The 16357-nt window shown below is 41.3% G+C and overlaps 1 protein-coding gene across 1 annotated transcript in view; it reads left to right on the plus strand.

Moving 5' to 3' along the window:
* Positions 1-2100: 2100 nt before the first annotated feature.
* Positions 2101-16357, plus strand: part of LOC138673005 (organic solute transporter subunit alpha-like) — a 62727-nt gene continuing 48470 nt past the window's right edge. Inside the window, exon 1 of the mRNA XM_069761534.1 lies at positions 2101-2448. Coding sequence (XP_069617635.1) covers positions 2337-2448 — 112 coding nt within the window. The 5' untranslated portion in view covers positions 2101-2336. The remainder of the gene's footprint in view (positions 2449-16357) is intronic.

Raw genomic sequence — 16357 nt, forward strand, 5'->3', positions numbered from 1 at the left:
GTATATGGGAATGCAGGTCATTGGAAGCTGAATAAAATGGTATTTTAATATCTGAGATCCAATGTCCTATTCCAGCAATAGCCATGTTTTTGTTATGTGTAAACGAGCTGTTCAGGGCTATGGGCGCTGGATAACAATATGCATGAGAATCTGATGGGGTTAAGAAGAGGATGTGTGAATTTGGAAAGAAGAACAAATGGGATGAGAGGGAAAAGTCAGTCAACCCAGCTGATGAGATTAGAATAGTTCCTAACTGATTACTTGCGTGTGTAATGCAAGAAACTCGCACGAGTCTCTCGCAAAAATACCCGGCACTGCCGCTAGCACTCAGGACCGGAGCGTGCGGCTGCATGTATTTCTATTTCCCAAGCAACTGTGGAAAGTATGCTAGCAAGCTCAAGAGTCAGGTCAAAAATGTAACTGCTGAGAAACAGCGGAAATGAGGGGCTGAGTCTGCAGAAAAACTGGTACACCTCCAAAGACCTCATAGACGTACTTAACCTGTAATACACACATGTATTAGATCTTTCTCCTAATAGGTTTAATTATTATATTTTATAACAAATTCCTATAGCTGCCAAGTTTTTGATACTGCGTATTTTTGCTACATCAGTAATGCAACGTCTTACAGTTCCAGCAAAGTGGATGGAGATCAGAAATCTCATGCCCACTGTACTCTTTTTCACGCGGCGAAAACTCACCTGCATTGTGGGTTTCCAATCCGTAATATGGCAATTTCTTTTAGTGTCCAATGAATTTTATGTGCTAATTGAATTGCATTAGATGTGGAAGATCTGCGGGTAAAAAAGGATTGTGTTTTTAGTGCATTTAAACTGCAGAAACACACTCAAAATGTATGTAATCCACACATGAGTTTATCAAAGAAATGTTGTCAAATCCAATACCAGGAACTATAAAAAATAACGCAACTTTGTTTAAAACCTGACATACTATCAAGAGACAAAAAAACCTTAGCGTCAAAATTGCAATGAACATGTATATAAAAAAAGCACAAAAAAATTAAAAAAAACCCACAAGTGACATAATTTACCTAATAGGTGCAGAAATCGGGCAGATAATCAAAACTCACCAAAAACTCATCATGGGTACACAGCCTAAGGATTTCTCCTGCATTCAATAGTTTCCTTTAAAAGCATATAATTGACTACATTGGTCGCATAATTTGTATAAACAGTGCCAAAAATAAAGCTAGATGGTATGCTCCACTGGCAACAAGGCTGATGTAAGAAAGTACACGCTTCATAAATGGCTTTCAAATAACAAAAGAAACAAAAAACACCCTTCCACTAATCATTTATGGAGCCATGGTGCCAAACCAGCTTTGAGATATATTAAACAAAGGTAGGTGATGGTTGACCCAAATAAAATACTAGTTCTGAGGATCTTGGCGTGCTTAAAACAGTGAATTTTATCTATTTACACACAAGAAGCATTAAAGATGAAAACATATTTATTTTGGGAAAAATAGATGCAAAAATACCTAAAATAGTGTAAAAAATATAAAACAAAATAAAAGCCATTAGACCTGCCCATAAAAATGTCTTGCCATAATGATCTAACCTCTGGTATTAAGGGATAAACATGGGTGGATGTACCATTGGTGGAACACACAGAGCCCAGGAGGTAAGGGGCCCACTTTCACCCTAAAAGCGAGTGAAATCGCGCATTATAATTTATTGGACTGCCGTATATTGTTCTTCCACAGGGGCCGTCTTCTGTCTGTGTCCACCCCTGGGTAGATGTATGCATTTTTTGTTGCTCCAAGATGGAATTTTAGTTAGTTTGATTGATTTTAATGGCCACGTGTTCAGAGTATTGGATGTGGAGGTAATTGGGAATTCCTTTACGTTTCAAATTGCAAATTGAACTCAAATAAGAGAAAAAAGTAAAAGCGTTGAAGTGATCGGAGTCCCCCTGGTGACTGTGTCTGTTATATCTTCTATTACTACTATTAAGGGAGTCAGATACAAGCCAAGTTTGTGTATTACACCTGGATAACTGATTTACCGCCTACTTTTATCTCCTCTGGTTGATGTTTAGCTGAACTTGCCTTGGTTTAAGACTTGTTCAGCCAAGTATAAGAAGTTCAGAGCAGCAGAAGCAGAGTACGCCCCAACTTGGGAAAACTTTTTTTTCATTATTTCTTTAGCAGATCTGCCCGTTGTACAACACAGACTTCCTCTGGAGACAGAGCGAAATCAGAGCAGCATTGTCTTCTAATCAGAAGAGAACTCTGGACTGTCAGATATAGCACGAGAAAGGCAAGGAGCAAGAAAGAGAAACCAGTGAAGTGTCTCTAACAAGTGGAGGACAAAATGGATCCAACCCAAGAGGTGATGCCAACCGAGACTCCAAATGTAACGAAACCTCTTTTCAACCCAATCTGTAGGAGCAGACAGGCACCATATGCACATGAAATTATTGAACGTAAGTACAGTTCATTGCACTTTAATGACATTTTAGGAACAGTACATGTAATATCTAGATGAAGTTTTAGAATAGACATTGTTTAATCCAGAAACAGAGGATTTGTAGTCACATTGCATTTGTTACCACCAGATGACCCTATCCCTGCCCGTAAGGCTATTCCATTCCCACCAGGAAACAAATGACTATCAGTAGATGAGTCATTGACACAAGCAGATAAGTTCAGCTGAAGACAGTTCATGTGTAGCTCAGGACTGCACAACTATTATAGGCATGGAAACTGAAAATCCCTTTACACTTCTGATTCATGCGTCTATCATTCTTTTTTTTCTTCTTCCATGTCTGGATTATGGTAAGAAGGAGAAAAGTCTCTGTCCCTAATTTTGGGCCATGTACATGGAGTCTTACAATAGGAGCTCGCTAATTCTCTTCTTAGAGAATCGTCTTTATTATGCTAATGACACGTGGATCAATCTCTGTCAGAGTTTGAGCCGAGTAGCAGTGTATTGTGATCTCTCACATGACAACATTGGAGCACAGGTGCAAAGATGGAGAACTTAATTTCTCCATCTTCATCATTGTCTGTGTCCACGTAAATCATTCTGCACTTGGATGACATCCGAGCGCAATCCGATGTTTTGCACACACCTATAGACTTGAATTGGTACGAGTGATCTGATTTGTGGAGCCACTCACAGCATAGGTGCCATTTTTCCACAGACTGTTTCGTCAGGAGAAAAAGATCTACAATGCTCCACAGTATAACATTGGGCCGAGTGCTATCTGATAAAACATCAGATTGCACCCAACAAAGATGTACGGCATCCTTTCTCTGAAAGATACCAAAGCTGCCCTTTCCAGGGGATATATCCAGATTCCGATATAGTTTTTGGAATCTGAAATTGCTAACACAGCCTCCAATAAAAATGTAAATATAACCCAAAATATTTTTTTTCTGAAAATGTTCACAATGTGAAAGTTGGAAGAACAAATAAAAAAAAATCTATAACAGAGGCCAAACTTTTATGACTTATTACAATGGCTGTCTGATCAAAATATATTGATGACCTATCCGATAAGCCAATATCAGAGTGGCTATGAATAAGGAAGCTTTACTACCGAAACGCGTCAGATGTTTGAGGATCTGTGTTTAGTGGTTTTGGCACGTATGGAATAAAGTTACAATACACATGGAATTTTCTCTTACTTGATCAGATCGTTGATGGATGGTACAAGCTCCAACACTGGCTCCAACATGGAAAGAATAGGAGCTGTTCACCAGTACTTGGCAGAGGCCACTACACATTGAATAGAGAGTGTAGTGCAGCTCCGTTCCATGTGTTAACATCCAGCTGCTGCCGGAGCCTGTAACATTTGATCAGTGGGGGTGTCGGTTGTTTGACTCCCACTAATCTGATAATCTGAGGCTAGGTCATCAATATACTTTGCCCAGACAACCCCTTTAAGTACTGATAGCTCCTTTTGCTCCAGATGGGCCAGGAAGCAGCTGTTCTATGTGTGACTTCGGATTGATAGAAAGGAATCTGACTAAGGAATAAATGTGATCTCATTCTGTCAATAAGATCTACCGTAGAGTATTTTACATCTATGAAGCAGTAATTTTCTTGGTGTATTAAATATGAGTATTAATTGTCATTTATCCTAACATTTGTACACATTTGTACAATGTTAGGATGTTTGCAGGACATCAGTATTTGATGATAATGTCCAACCCTGGCTGATCAGCAAAATCTTTAGAATTACTATGTCAAACATTTAAGTCTATTTCGTAAAACTGTACCAAGATTGTGCAAAAAGTGATCACAGATCAGAGCTCCTCAATTACATTTTCAATCAGCCGGGTTTAGTTTCAGTGCACAGATGGGTGGAAAGCAATAATATTTGGGAGTTGTGTGCCCTACATTTCCAGAGGATGTCTGGTTTAGAAAACCCATTTGCAAGTACTATTTTAGGATGTTGACAAGGCGTTCTCTTCTATGTGATCTCAAGTTACACGGAGTATCTCTCGCCATAGGAGCAGCATTTCTATGCATTACACAGGCACTGACTGAATTCAATGGCAATCAGATAATGCTTCATTTCCCCAGAGTGGGTGTAAAAAGGTAATGAAACCACTGGCTTACATTCCTCTACAGATTACTGTTATTAGCCTAATTCCATACTCAAAGAACACGTACAGAAAGTGGATGATGTGCTACGCCGAAGAGTAGGGGAAAGAATGTGGCTGTACATCTTTTCACCCAATTTACCTGTCTGAAAAAATTGTGATTAAAGATGGCTAGAAGGGGTTATGTGATCACCTAATGACCTGTGTAACTCCCACCATATCACTTCACATCGGAGCGTCCAGATGTTACAGCATAGTGGATATGGAATTTCTACAAATCCCATGTCCACTATGTGTGCACCGACACGCGTGGATCATCCGCGGAGACGGACATTCGGCGCATCTCTCCAGACTGCAGCATGTTAATTTCTCTTGTGGACAAGCCAGTCTCCACAAGAGAAGTTACATCAATACAATGTATTGGATGCAGTGAATCCTCACAGTTCACTGATCACAGAGAATTCACCTGCGTTCAATAGACGGCAGCGCTTTCGATGCAGAGAACATGTGCTGTGTCCCAACCACTGCTACTTCTGGATCGTGGGCACCAGACCTTAGAGTGCATTCACACAAGCCAATTTTAGGCCAATAGCAAGCGCTGATAGTATCTATTCAAGTCATTTGTCGCTTATTTACTGGATCCTTTACATGGGCTGACAAAAACCGATGGGGCAGAACAATCGCTAATAGAGCCTTCCGTCTCCATATAATATCATGTGACTGGCAGCACATCTCCTGTTTACACCAGTTGATACATTGCCAAGAACGATTACTTTTTTTCCAGTATAAATGTCCCAATCACCAGATGGATGAGCGTTTTTCTCGTTTGGTGATTGCCAATAAGTTTACATCTACAACTGCTCATCTGCAGTGTTGGTATTTTTAAACAAGCACACACTATATGTTACACATACACTCAATGTTACACACGCACAGTATATTACACACACTCCATACTAAACATACACTCCATGTTACACACACACACTGTATGTTACAAATCCTGCATTTTACATATAAACACTGCATTTTACACACATAGACACACTGCATATTACATACACACTTTACATACACACTGTATGCTACATGCACACTGAATATTTCACAAGCATACTGCATGTTGCAAAAACTGCATCTTTCACACAAACTGTATGTTACATGCATACGCACATACAAACTGCATGATACATACACTGTATGTTATACACACACATATATTGCATGTTACACACATACTGTACAGTTGTGCTCAAAAGTTTACATACCCCGGCAGAATTTTTGCTTTCTTGGCCTTCTTTCAGAGAATATGAATGATAACACCAAAACTTTTTCTCCACTCATGGTTAGTGGTTTGGTGAAGCCATTTATTGTCAAACTACTGTGTTTTCTGTTTTAAAATAATAATGACAACCCAAAACATCCAAATGACCCTGATCAAAAGTTCACATATCCTAGTGATTTTGGCCCACAGAAGTTGACACAAATAGGTTATGACTACTAAAGGTAACATACTCAACCGTGACCTATTTGCTTGTAATCAGTATGTGTGTATAAAAGCTGAGTGAGTTTCTGGGATCCAGACAGACTCTTGCATCTTTCATCCGGCCACTGACGATTCTGAATTGAGAGTCATGGGGAAAGCAAAAGAATTGTCAATGGATTTACGGGAAAAGGTAATTGAACTGTATAAAACAGGAAAAGGATACAAAAAGATATCCAAGGAATTCATAATGCCAGTCAGCAGCGTTCAAACTGTGATTAACAAATGGAAAATCAGGGGCTCTGTAAAAACAAAACCAAGGTCAGGTAGACTAACAAAAATTTTGTCCACAACGGCCAGGAAAATTGTTCGGGAAGCAAATAAAAACCCAAAACTAGCGGTGTGGCTGTTTCAAAATGCACAATAAGGAGGCACATGAAGAAAAATGGACTGCATGGTCGAGTCGCCAGAAGAAAGCCATTACTGCGCAAATGCTACAAAGTATCTAGCCTACAATACACAAAACAGCACAGCGACAAGCCTCAAAACTTCTAGAACAAGGTAATTTGGAGTGATGAGACCAAAATTTAACTTTTTGGTCACAACCATAAATGTTACATTTGGAGAGAGGTCAACAAGGCCTATGATGAAAGGAACACCATTCCTACTGTAAAGCACGGAGGTGGATCGCTGATGTTTTAAGGATGTGTGAGGTACAAAAGGCACAAGAAACTTGGTCAAAGTTGAAGGAAAGATGAATGCTGCACATTATCAGCAAATACTGGAGGCAAATTTGCAATCATCAGCCCGGAAGCTGGCATGGGACGTACTTGGATGTTCGAACATGACAATGATCCAAAACACAAGGCCAAGTCGACCTACAGCAGAACAAAGTGAAGGTTCTGGAGTCTCAGTCTCCTGACCTCAATATCATTGAGCCACTCTGGGGAAATATCAAGCGTGCAGTTCATGCTAGACAGCCCAGGAATTTACAGGAACTGGAGGCTTTTGGCCAAGAATAGTGGGCAGCTTTACCATCTGAGAAAATAAAGAACCTCATCCACAGCTACCACAAAACACTTCAAGCTATCATTGATGTTAGAGGGGGCAATACACGGTATTAAGAAATGGGGTATGAAAACTTTTGATTAGGGTTATTGGATGTTTTGGCTTGTCATTATGATTTAAAAAAGGATAAACACAGTAGTTTGACAATAAATGACTTCACCCAACCACTAACCATGAGTGGAGAAAATGTTTTAGTGCTAACATTCATTCATTCATTCATATTCAGTGGCGTAACTACCACGGTCGCAGCGGTCGCCACTGCGACCGGGCCCGGCAGGTCAGGGGCCCGGCAGGTCAGAGGCACCCAACACCATGTTGCAGTGCAGGAGATCCCTCCCGCACGGCAACAGTCAGAGGCGTATCTAGGGGGAGAGGGCAGCTGGGGTATGTGAGAGATACAGGAAGCAGCTCCAGCAGCACGGTGAGACAGCTTCTCCTGCTCTGCAACATCCCTTGTCTGCGTGTGTAGCCTTGTGTCAGTGTCCCTTGCCCACTAGTCCCTGTGTGTCCCCTTGCACCTGTCTCCTTTGTTCCCTTATGCTTGTGTCCCTTGTCCCCGTGTGCCAGTCTCCCTTGCCCATTAGTCCCTGTGTATCCCCTTGTCAGTCTCCCTGGCCAACTAGTCCCTGTGTCCCCTTGTGCCAGTCTCCCTTGTGTCAGTCTCCCTTGCCCACTAGTCCCCTTGTAACCTTCTCCCCTGCCTCCAAGCCCTCATGTGTCCCCTTGTGCCTGTCTTCCTTGCTCCCTAGCCCCCCTATGTTACCCTTGTGCCTGTCTCCCCTAGCGCCTTTGTGTCCTTCTCCCCTGCCCCCTAGTCACCATTTGCTTGTGTCTTTCTCACTGCCCCTGTATGGAGGGGCTGCATTACACTGAGGGGGGCTGCATTATATGCTATGGGGGTTACATTGTATTGTATGGCAGGGCTGCAGTATACTCTGTGGGGTGGCTGTATTATACTGTATGTGGGCTGCATTATATTGAATCGAGGACTATGGGGAATATATTATACTATATGAAGAACTAGGGTGCATCATACTATGGGAAGTGAATTGTACGACATGTATGACGATGGTGATGCATTATACTATATGGAGGACTGAGCAGTGTATTTTAATATATGGAGGACTATGTGGAGTGTATAATACTAAATGGAGGACTGAGGAGTGTATTATACTATATGGAGGACTATGAGGGGTGCATTATACTATATGGAGCACTATGAGCAGTGTATTATACTATATGGAGGACTGAGAAGTGTATTTTAATATATGGAGGACTATGCGGAGTGTATAATACTAAATGGAGGACTATGAGGGGTGTATTATACTATGTGGAGGACTGAGCAGTGTATTATACTATATGGAGCACTACGAAGAGTGTATTATGCTATATGGAGCACTATGAGGAGTGTATTTTAATATATGGAGGAGTGTATTATACTATATGGAGGACTGAGGAGTGTACAATACTATATGGGGACTATGGGAAGTGTATTATACTATAAGGAGGACTATGGGGGTGCATTATACTTCTTATGTGGATCCCCATGACTTCTATGTTAGCCCCTGATGAGTATAATGGTTTATTTTCTTTTATACATTACATAACAAATATATGCCAGGATGGGGCACTGGATAGTTATGCAACTGAGGTCACACTATACAACTTTGCAATAAAGCTATAGTGTGCAAAATTAATAAGGAAAATGTGAATTTGGGTGGAAAATATTTTGGCATGGTGGGGGGGCCCATTTGAAAGTTCGCACCGGGGCCCATAACTTTGTAGTTACGCCACTGTTCATATTCTCTAAAAAAAAAGGCCAAGAAAGAAGTTCTGTCAGGGTATGTAAACTTTTGAGCACAACTGTATGTTACACAGTCACACACTGCACTTCTTCACTTTCTCCATACTCCTGCAGACTGATGAACCTTTGTTCACATGACCATGATGTCACGAAAGATCCTTCCACCCTTCTAACCTTGGAAACTGCACTGATCATGTAGGATTCACATTATAAGTGCAGGTGGGCAGAGGGTGTAGAGCACTATGTGACTACATGATCGGTCTGCTCAGAGGCTCTTGGTAAAGTGAGAAATACTATAAGGCTGCAGTCACACTATCAGTATTTGGTCAGTATTTTACATCAGTATTTGTAAGCCAAAACCTGGAGTGGGTGATAAATGCAGAACTGGTGCATTTGTTTCTATTATACTTTTCCTCTATTTGTTCCACTCCTGGTTTTGGCTTACAAATACTGATGTAAAATACTGACCAAATACTGATAGTGTGACGGCAGCCTTACAGAGCTTTTCTTCAGTAGCTTAGATGGAATGTGTCATGAGAAAATTAACTATTGTTTGAATCAGGTTTTAGTGTTAAAAGTATTTTTTTAAAATTGTCTGGAACTTTTTTATAAGTTATTTTTTTTCTGTTTAAAAATAAAAATTAGTTGCAATTTTTATACGGATTCCTGGGGCTATGTAAGACTTAGGCCGGGGTTACACTTGCGAGTGTGATGCGAGAAACTCGTGCGAGTCTATCGCATCAATACCTGGCACTGCCGCTGGCACTCGGGACCGGAGTGTACGGCTGCATAGAAATACATGCAGCCGCACGCTCCGGTCCTGGGTGCTGGCAGCAGCACCGGGTATTGATGCAATAGACTCGCGCGAGTTTCTCGCATTGCACTTGCAAGTGTGACCTCGGCCTTATACCTCCTGTTGTTTAAAATGGATTTATACCATAGGTAATTTTCTGATAACACATTCCCTTTAAGCATTACACCATATTGAAATCTGATCTAGGCTCTAAAGCTAAAGCTTGTTTGATAAAAAAAAATATCCTTTCTTTATTTTACTTTTTAAACCATGTAGATATATTCATGCACCTTCACAAGTAACCTTCATTCAAATTTTTTTTTTTTCATAAATCAATCATAAATATGAAAATAAGCAACTTTGTAATATATCTTATCAGATAAATGTGATTCTTTCTTCGCCTGGACTGATCTTTCACTCTCAATTTTTGACTAAAATCTGTAAACTCTCGATTCAGTGAAGACTTATTTTCCCAGTACTGAGATATGAGATGGCAGCTGATGCTTTACTATGAAGGGGAAGAGAAGTTAGAAGGAGATAGAGGCAGAGTCAGACATTCTGATTCAAGTTCTCCTGAAATGACAATACTGTTCTCCTTAGAACTTTATGAGCACCAACAGCCATCTCCTATCTCAGTAAAGTCTGTATTCACTGAAGACAGATTTTACTCCTAAATTGAAAATTTGGAACTCGAATGATCAATCCAGTAGGAGAAAGAAGTAAAGCAGATTTCTTTAAGATTTATGATATAGCTTCTTATTTTTACATGTTCAATTGATTTCTGAATTATTTTTTAAATGATGGTTACTCTTTTAGCTCAAGGTGTGAGATCTATAACCTCTATGCTGTTACCACATTCAGGTTTAGTACAGAAGTCATTTATGGGTGGATATATTTTTTTATTCTGTGTTGGCACTGACTTAGCTGTACTTAAGGAAAAAGATGGAAAGGTAAATAACCTGCAATGACAGAAGAACTCACTGTCACACCTCTTTATGGTGTTCCTTGGCGCTATTAAAGGTGATTGACACATGCAGAAGTCAACTTTAACCTTTGTCAGACTTCTCACTCAACGTCAGTCACCAGCTATTACACATGATAAATATTCAGAGATTTTTCGATACTTGTAATGCTGAGATGTGCTCAGTACTCTGTGATATTAGGTCAAATTGGTTGACTCAAAGCATATTAAAGTAATATGTTTCTAAATCTAATCTATTTTTTTACACAACATATGACAGGACTGAAGATTTATAGATAAATATACGGTACTGTGAACAGGTTATAGCCTGGTGTGACATAACGCTGCACTGTAAGAAAACTTTGAAAAATAGAAGTGTTCATAATGTATTTTTATCAATTAACAAAATGCAAAGTCAATGAACAAAAAAAAATCTAAACCAAATCAATGCTTGGTGTAACCACCCTTTGCTTTAAATACTTTAGTTGCTTGTTTCTATGCCAAAGGAGTGACTTTTTGGCTTCAATTCTTCCATAAAAAAACATTTCTGGCCAGACATCTCCAAACAGTTGATGGGCGCATATGGGTACAACTGGTTTCTGCCAGTCCTGAGCTGATGGCACTGCTGGAGATCTGCCAATTTTGAAGAGAAGCATGATGTGTCTTTCATATGCTACACTAAATTTTTTGGACAATTGCTGCATGTATGGTCTTCAATCTTTCCCATTTCTTTGTGCTTTTTTCAAGTGAGCTTGGAAAGTAAATCTTGAAACCCCAGTTGGCTTTGAAATCTCTCTCTGGGAAAGACCTTGCTGATGCAATATAACTACCTTGTGTCTTGTTGCTGTTCTCACTTTTGCTGTGATGTGTGAGCTGTAGCAGGGTTTGGCTGTTACTCATTCAGTTTTAAGCCTGTCACACATCTGTTTCTGTTTCAGTTAATGACTAGTGATGAGCGAATATACTCGTTACTCGAGATTTCCCGAGCACGCTCGGGTGTCCTCCGAGTATTTTTTTAGTGCTTGGAGATTTAGTTTTCATCGCTTCAGCTGAATGATTTACAGCTATTAGCCAGGCTAAGTACATGTGGGGGTTGCCTGGTTGCTAGGGAATCCCCACATGTAATCAAGCTGGCTAGTAGCTGTAAATCATCCAGCTGCGGAGAAGAAAACTAAATCTCCGAGCACTAAAAAATACTCGGGAGGACACCCGAGCGTGCTCGGGAAATCTCGAGTAACGAGAATATTCACTCATCACTATTAATTACTGTTTTTCAACAAACATATGAAAATGATGATCATTATCACCTGCTTGGTATAACTGGATACCAATACAACTGACTATAATCCTACAAAATCCCTGACTTTGAATAGTAGGGTTTTAGAGTCATGCCAAATGTAATTTACTGAATTTAATACATTTGTGTTTAGGAAACTGTAGAACACAACACCAGGTTCAACCTGGTAACAACTTGAGCCTACATCTCAGTCATCAATACATTTGGGACTCTGTTGATTAGCTTGACGTATGTATGGAGAAATACTGGTACACCACCTGCAGTATTAGGCCTCATTGAGACGTTTATTTTTTCTCATGGACTGATTATTTTCATCCGACTGATCAGAGTTTGATCTGAATGTAGTCCAAGTGACACCAGTTTTTTTTCAAACGTGGAGAAAACGTGGAGAAAAAAGAAGTTTATCCACCTTCTCCTTTCTAGCACTCTGTGAAAATCAGATCACACTTGCATGACATGCGAGCGTGGTACGATTTTTTCACGGACTCAAAGATTTGCATTACTGATTTTGATCCGACTATCAGATGAAAAATAGGCAAGTCTCTGAAAACCACAAATTATTAATATTATTATTATTATTTATTATTGTAGCCCCATTTATTCCATGGTGCTTTACATGGGAGGAGGGTTATACATAAAAAACAGGTACAATAATCTTAATCAATACAAGTAATGACTGGTACATGAGGAGAGAGGACCCTGCCCGCGAGGGCTCACAATCTATAAGGGATGGGTAAGGATACAATAGCTGAGGGCAGAGCTGGTCATGTAGCGGTTTGGTGGATTGGTGGTTACTGTAGGTTGTAGGCTTGTTGGAAGAGGTAGGTCTTCAGGTTCCTTTTGAAGGTTTCCACAGAAGGTGATAGTCTGATATGTTGGGGTAGAGAGTTCCCGAATAGGGGGGGATGTGCGGGAGAAATCTAATATTTGTATGCCATGGTTAGGATTTTCAACTGGAGTCTCTGTGTAATGGGGAGCCAGTTAAGGGATTGACAGAGGGGAGAGGCTGGGGAATAGCGGGGGGGGGGGGAGGGGGTGACAGGTGAATTACTCAGGCAGCAGAGTTTAGGATAGATTGGAGGGGCGTGAGAGTGTTAGAGGGGAGGCCACTTAGCAAGAGGTTGCAGTAGTCAAGGCGGGAGATGATGATGGCATGCACTAGAGTTTTTGCAGATTCTAGGTTGAGGAATGTACGGATTTGGGAAACATTTTTGAGATGACGTCGGCAGGAAGTGGAAAGGGCTCGGATATGTGGTTTGAAGGAGAGACTTGCAAATAGCATTCTACGAGACTATCGGAAGTCTGAAGGTGGCATTAAAGGAATTGTCAACTTTAATGTTTTTGAATCTACATAAATGAGGTATTAAAAATAAGAGAGTTAACCTTACTTACCCCCTGCTGCTCTAGCACTGCATTTCTCCAAACACTTGGGACAATGGTAGAGATGCAGTGTTGGTGGGGCGGGGAGGGGTACAAACCCCCCCAATCCCAGGACAGGAGGAGCATTAGGTAACCCCTTCCATTCCATCCATTATATGTTAAGGTATGTTCACATGTATGTGTTTTTGGTGCATTTTGGTTCAGCTTTCTTATGATGATGTACAATAACAAATTGTATTGTGGTACCGTGTTAGCCAGAAAAATCGATGTGAATACTTTTCTGCCCAATGATGACAGAAGTTTTCTAGGAGTGATACCTTTATTGGCTAACCAGAAAATAATATGTTTGCAAGCGTTCAGAGCACAGTGGCTCCTTCTTCAAGCAAGATTACAAATAGATTAATAAGAAACAAGCACAACATTTAAAGAATAGTACAGTAGGACATTTGTTAGGGGGTGGGAAGTGTGATGAGTCCATAGATAAGCCAAGGTAATCAAATTAGGCATTTTCTTACAAATGGAGAGGCAGTGGGAATAATGTTCTTTCTTAGTTATCTGGAGTCTGTCTGGTGGAGGTGTGAATTGTATCCATGTAGTGACTCATAAAGGTACCGTCACACTAAGCGACGCTGCAGCAATACCGACAACGATGTCGATCGCTGCAGCATCGCTGTTTGGTCGCTGGAGAGCTGTCACACAGACAGCTCTCCAGTGACCAACGATCCCAAAGTCCCCTGGTAACCAGGGTAAACATCGGGTTACTAAGCACAGGACCGCGCTTAGTAACCCGATGTTTACCCTGGTTACCAGCATAAACGTAAAAAAAACAAACACTACATACTTACCTTCCATGTCTGTCCTCCGGCGCTCTGCTTTCCTCTGCACTGTCAGCGCCGGTCAGCCGGAAAGCAGAGCGGTGACATCACCGCTGTGCTTTCCGGCTGGCCGGCGCTCACAGCCAGTGCAGAGAAGCACAGCGCCGGTGGACAGACACGGAAGGTAAGTATGTAGTGTTTGTTTTTTTACGTTAATGCTGGTAACCAGGGTAAACATCGGGTTACTAAGCGCGGCCCTGCGCTTAGTAACCCGATGTTTACCCTGGTTACCAGTGAAGACATCGCTGGATCGGCATCACACATGCTGATTCAGCAATGTCTGCAGGGAGTCCAGCGACAAAATAAAGTTCTGGACTTTCTGCAGCGACCAACGATCTCCCAGCAGGGGCCTGATCATTGGTCGCTGTCACACATAACGATTTCCTTAACGATATCGTTGCTACGTCACAAAAAGCAACGATATCGTTAACGATATCGTTATGTGTGACGGTACCTTTAATCCAGTTGTTAAATTGAGTCCTAGTGTCAACCAATTAAACATATTCATTGGTTTGTATTCCCAAAATTTTCTTTCCCAGTGGTCCTTAAAATTACCTTTTAGTATTAAGACTTTTAAGTCTGTCATACTGTGTCCAGGTCCAGAGAAATGTTTTCCCACCGGAGTGTCCACTTCATTCCTGATTGTGTGTCTGTGTAGATTCATCCTAGTTTGTAGTCTTTGCTTAGTTTCCCCCATATAAATACTTCCAGGGCACCTCGTACATTGGATCATGTACACCACGTTGGAGGATGTACAAGAAAAGGAGCCCTTCACCTTATAGTCCTGATTTGTGTTTGGTACACGGACTATATCTGTTGGTAATATGTGGGTACACGTTTTGCATTTTTTATTGTTACAGGGGAATGTGCCAGTCACTGATGTGTTATGATCTGGTGTTTTAGGAACAACATGAGACAAGCTCTGAAGGAGGTGGTATCTGTACTGACCGCAGACCCTGAACCTAGCAGCGCAACTAGAAATAGCAGTGGGGGGTACCTGACGCTCCCTAGACCCCCTTGGCACAGCCTAAGATCTAACTTCCCCTAAAGATGGAAACAGGAAACCTATCTTGCCTCAGAGAAAATCCCCAAAGGAAAGATAGCCCCCCACAAATATTGACGGTGAGAGGAGGGGAAAATAACATACGCAGAGATGAAATCAGATTTTAGCATAGGAGGCCAGTCTAGCTTGATAGATAGGACAGGAAAGGATACTGTGCGGTCAGTATAAAAACTACAAAACAATCCACACAGAGTTTACAAAATCTCCACACCTGACTAAAGGTGTGGAGGGTAAATCTGCTTCCCAGAGCTTCCAGCTAACAGAAAAAATCCATAATGACAAGCTGGACAAAAATAGAATGCACAGAACAATAAGTCCACAACATGTGGACTGAAATGAGCAAAGCCAGAACTTATCTTTGCAGAACTGGTCAGGAAACCAGGAGAATCCAAGCAGAGATGTGAATCCAGCCAGAGAACATTGACAAGTGGCATAGGCTGAAGACTAGAGCCAGGTTAAATAGCAGAGCCAGGAGAGACGATTAGTGAAAGCAGCTGCTAAAGCTAAACCCAAGGAGCGGCAGTTCCACTCAAAACCACCAGAGGGAGCCCAAGGGCAGAATTCACAAAAGTGCCATTTACAACCACCGGAGGGAGCCCAAGAACGGAATTCACAACAGTACCCCCCCCCCTTGAGGAGGGGTCACCGAACCCTAAACCAGAGCCCCCAGGCCGATCAGGATGAGCCAAGTGAAAAGCACGAACCAAATCGGTAGCATGGACATCTGAGGCAACAACCCAAGAATTATCCTCCTGGCCATAACCCTTCCACTTGACAAGATACTGGAGCCTCCGCCACGAAAAACGAGAATCCAAAATCTTCTCAACCTCATATTCCAACTCTCCCTCAACCAACCCCGGGGCAGGAGGGTCAACCGAGGGAACAACGGGCACCACATATCTCCGCAACAAAGATCTATGGAAAACATTATGAATGGCAAAAGAGGCTGGAAGAGCCAAACGAAAAGAGACCGGATTAATAATTTCAGAAATTTTATAAGGACCAATAAACCGAGGCTTAAACTTAGGAGAAGAAACCTTCATAGGAACATGATGAG

The sequence above is a fragment of the Ranitomeya imitator genome, chromosome 3, assembly GCF_032444005.1.
Source record: "Ranitomeya imitator isolate aRanImi1 chromosome 3, aRanImi1.pri, whole genome shotgun sequence".
NCBI lineage: Eukaryota > Metazoa > Chordata > Amphibia > Anura > Dendrobatidae > Ranitomeya > Ranitomeya imitator.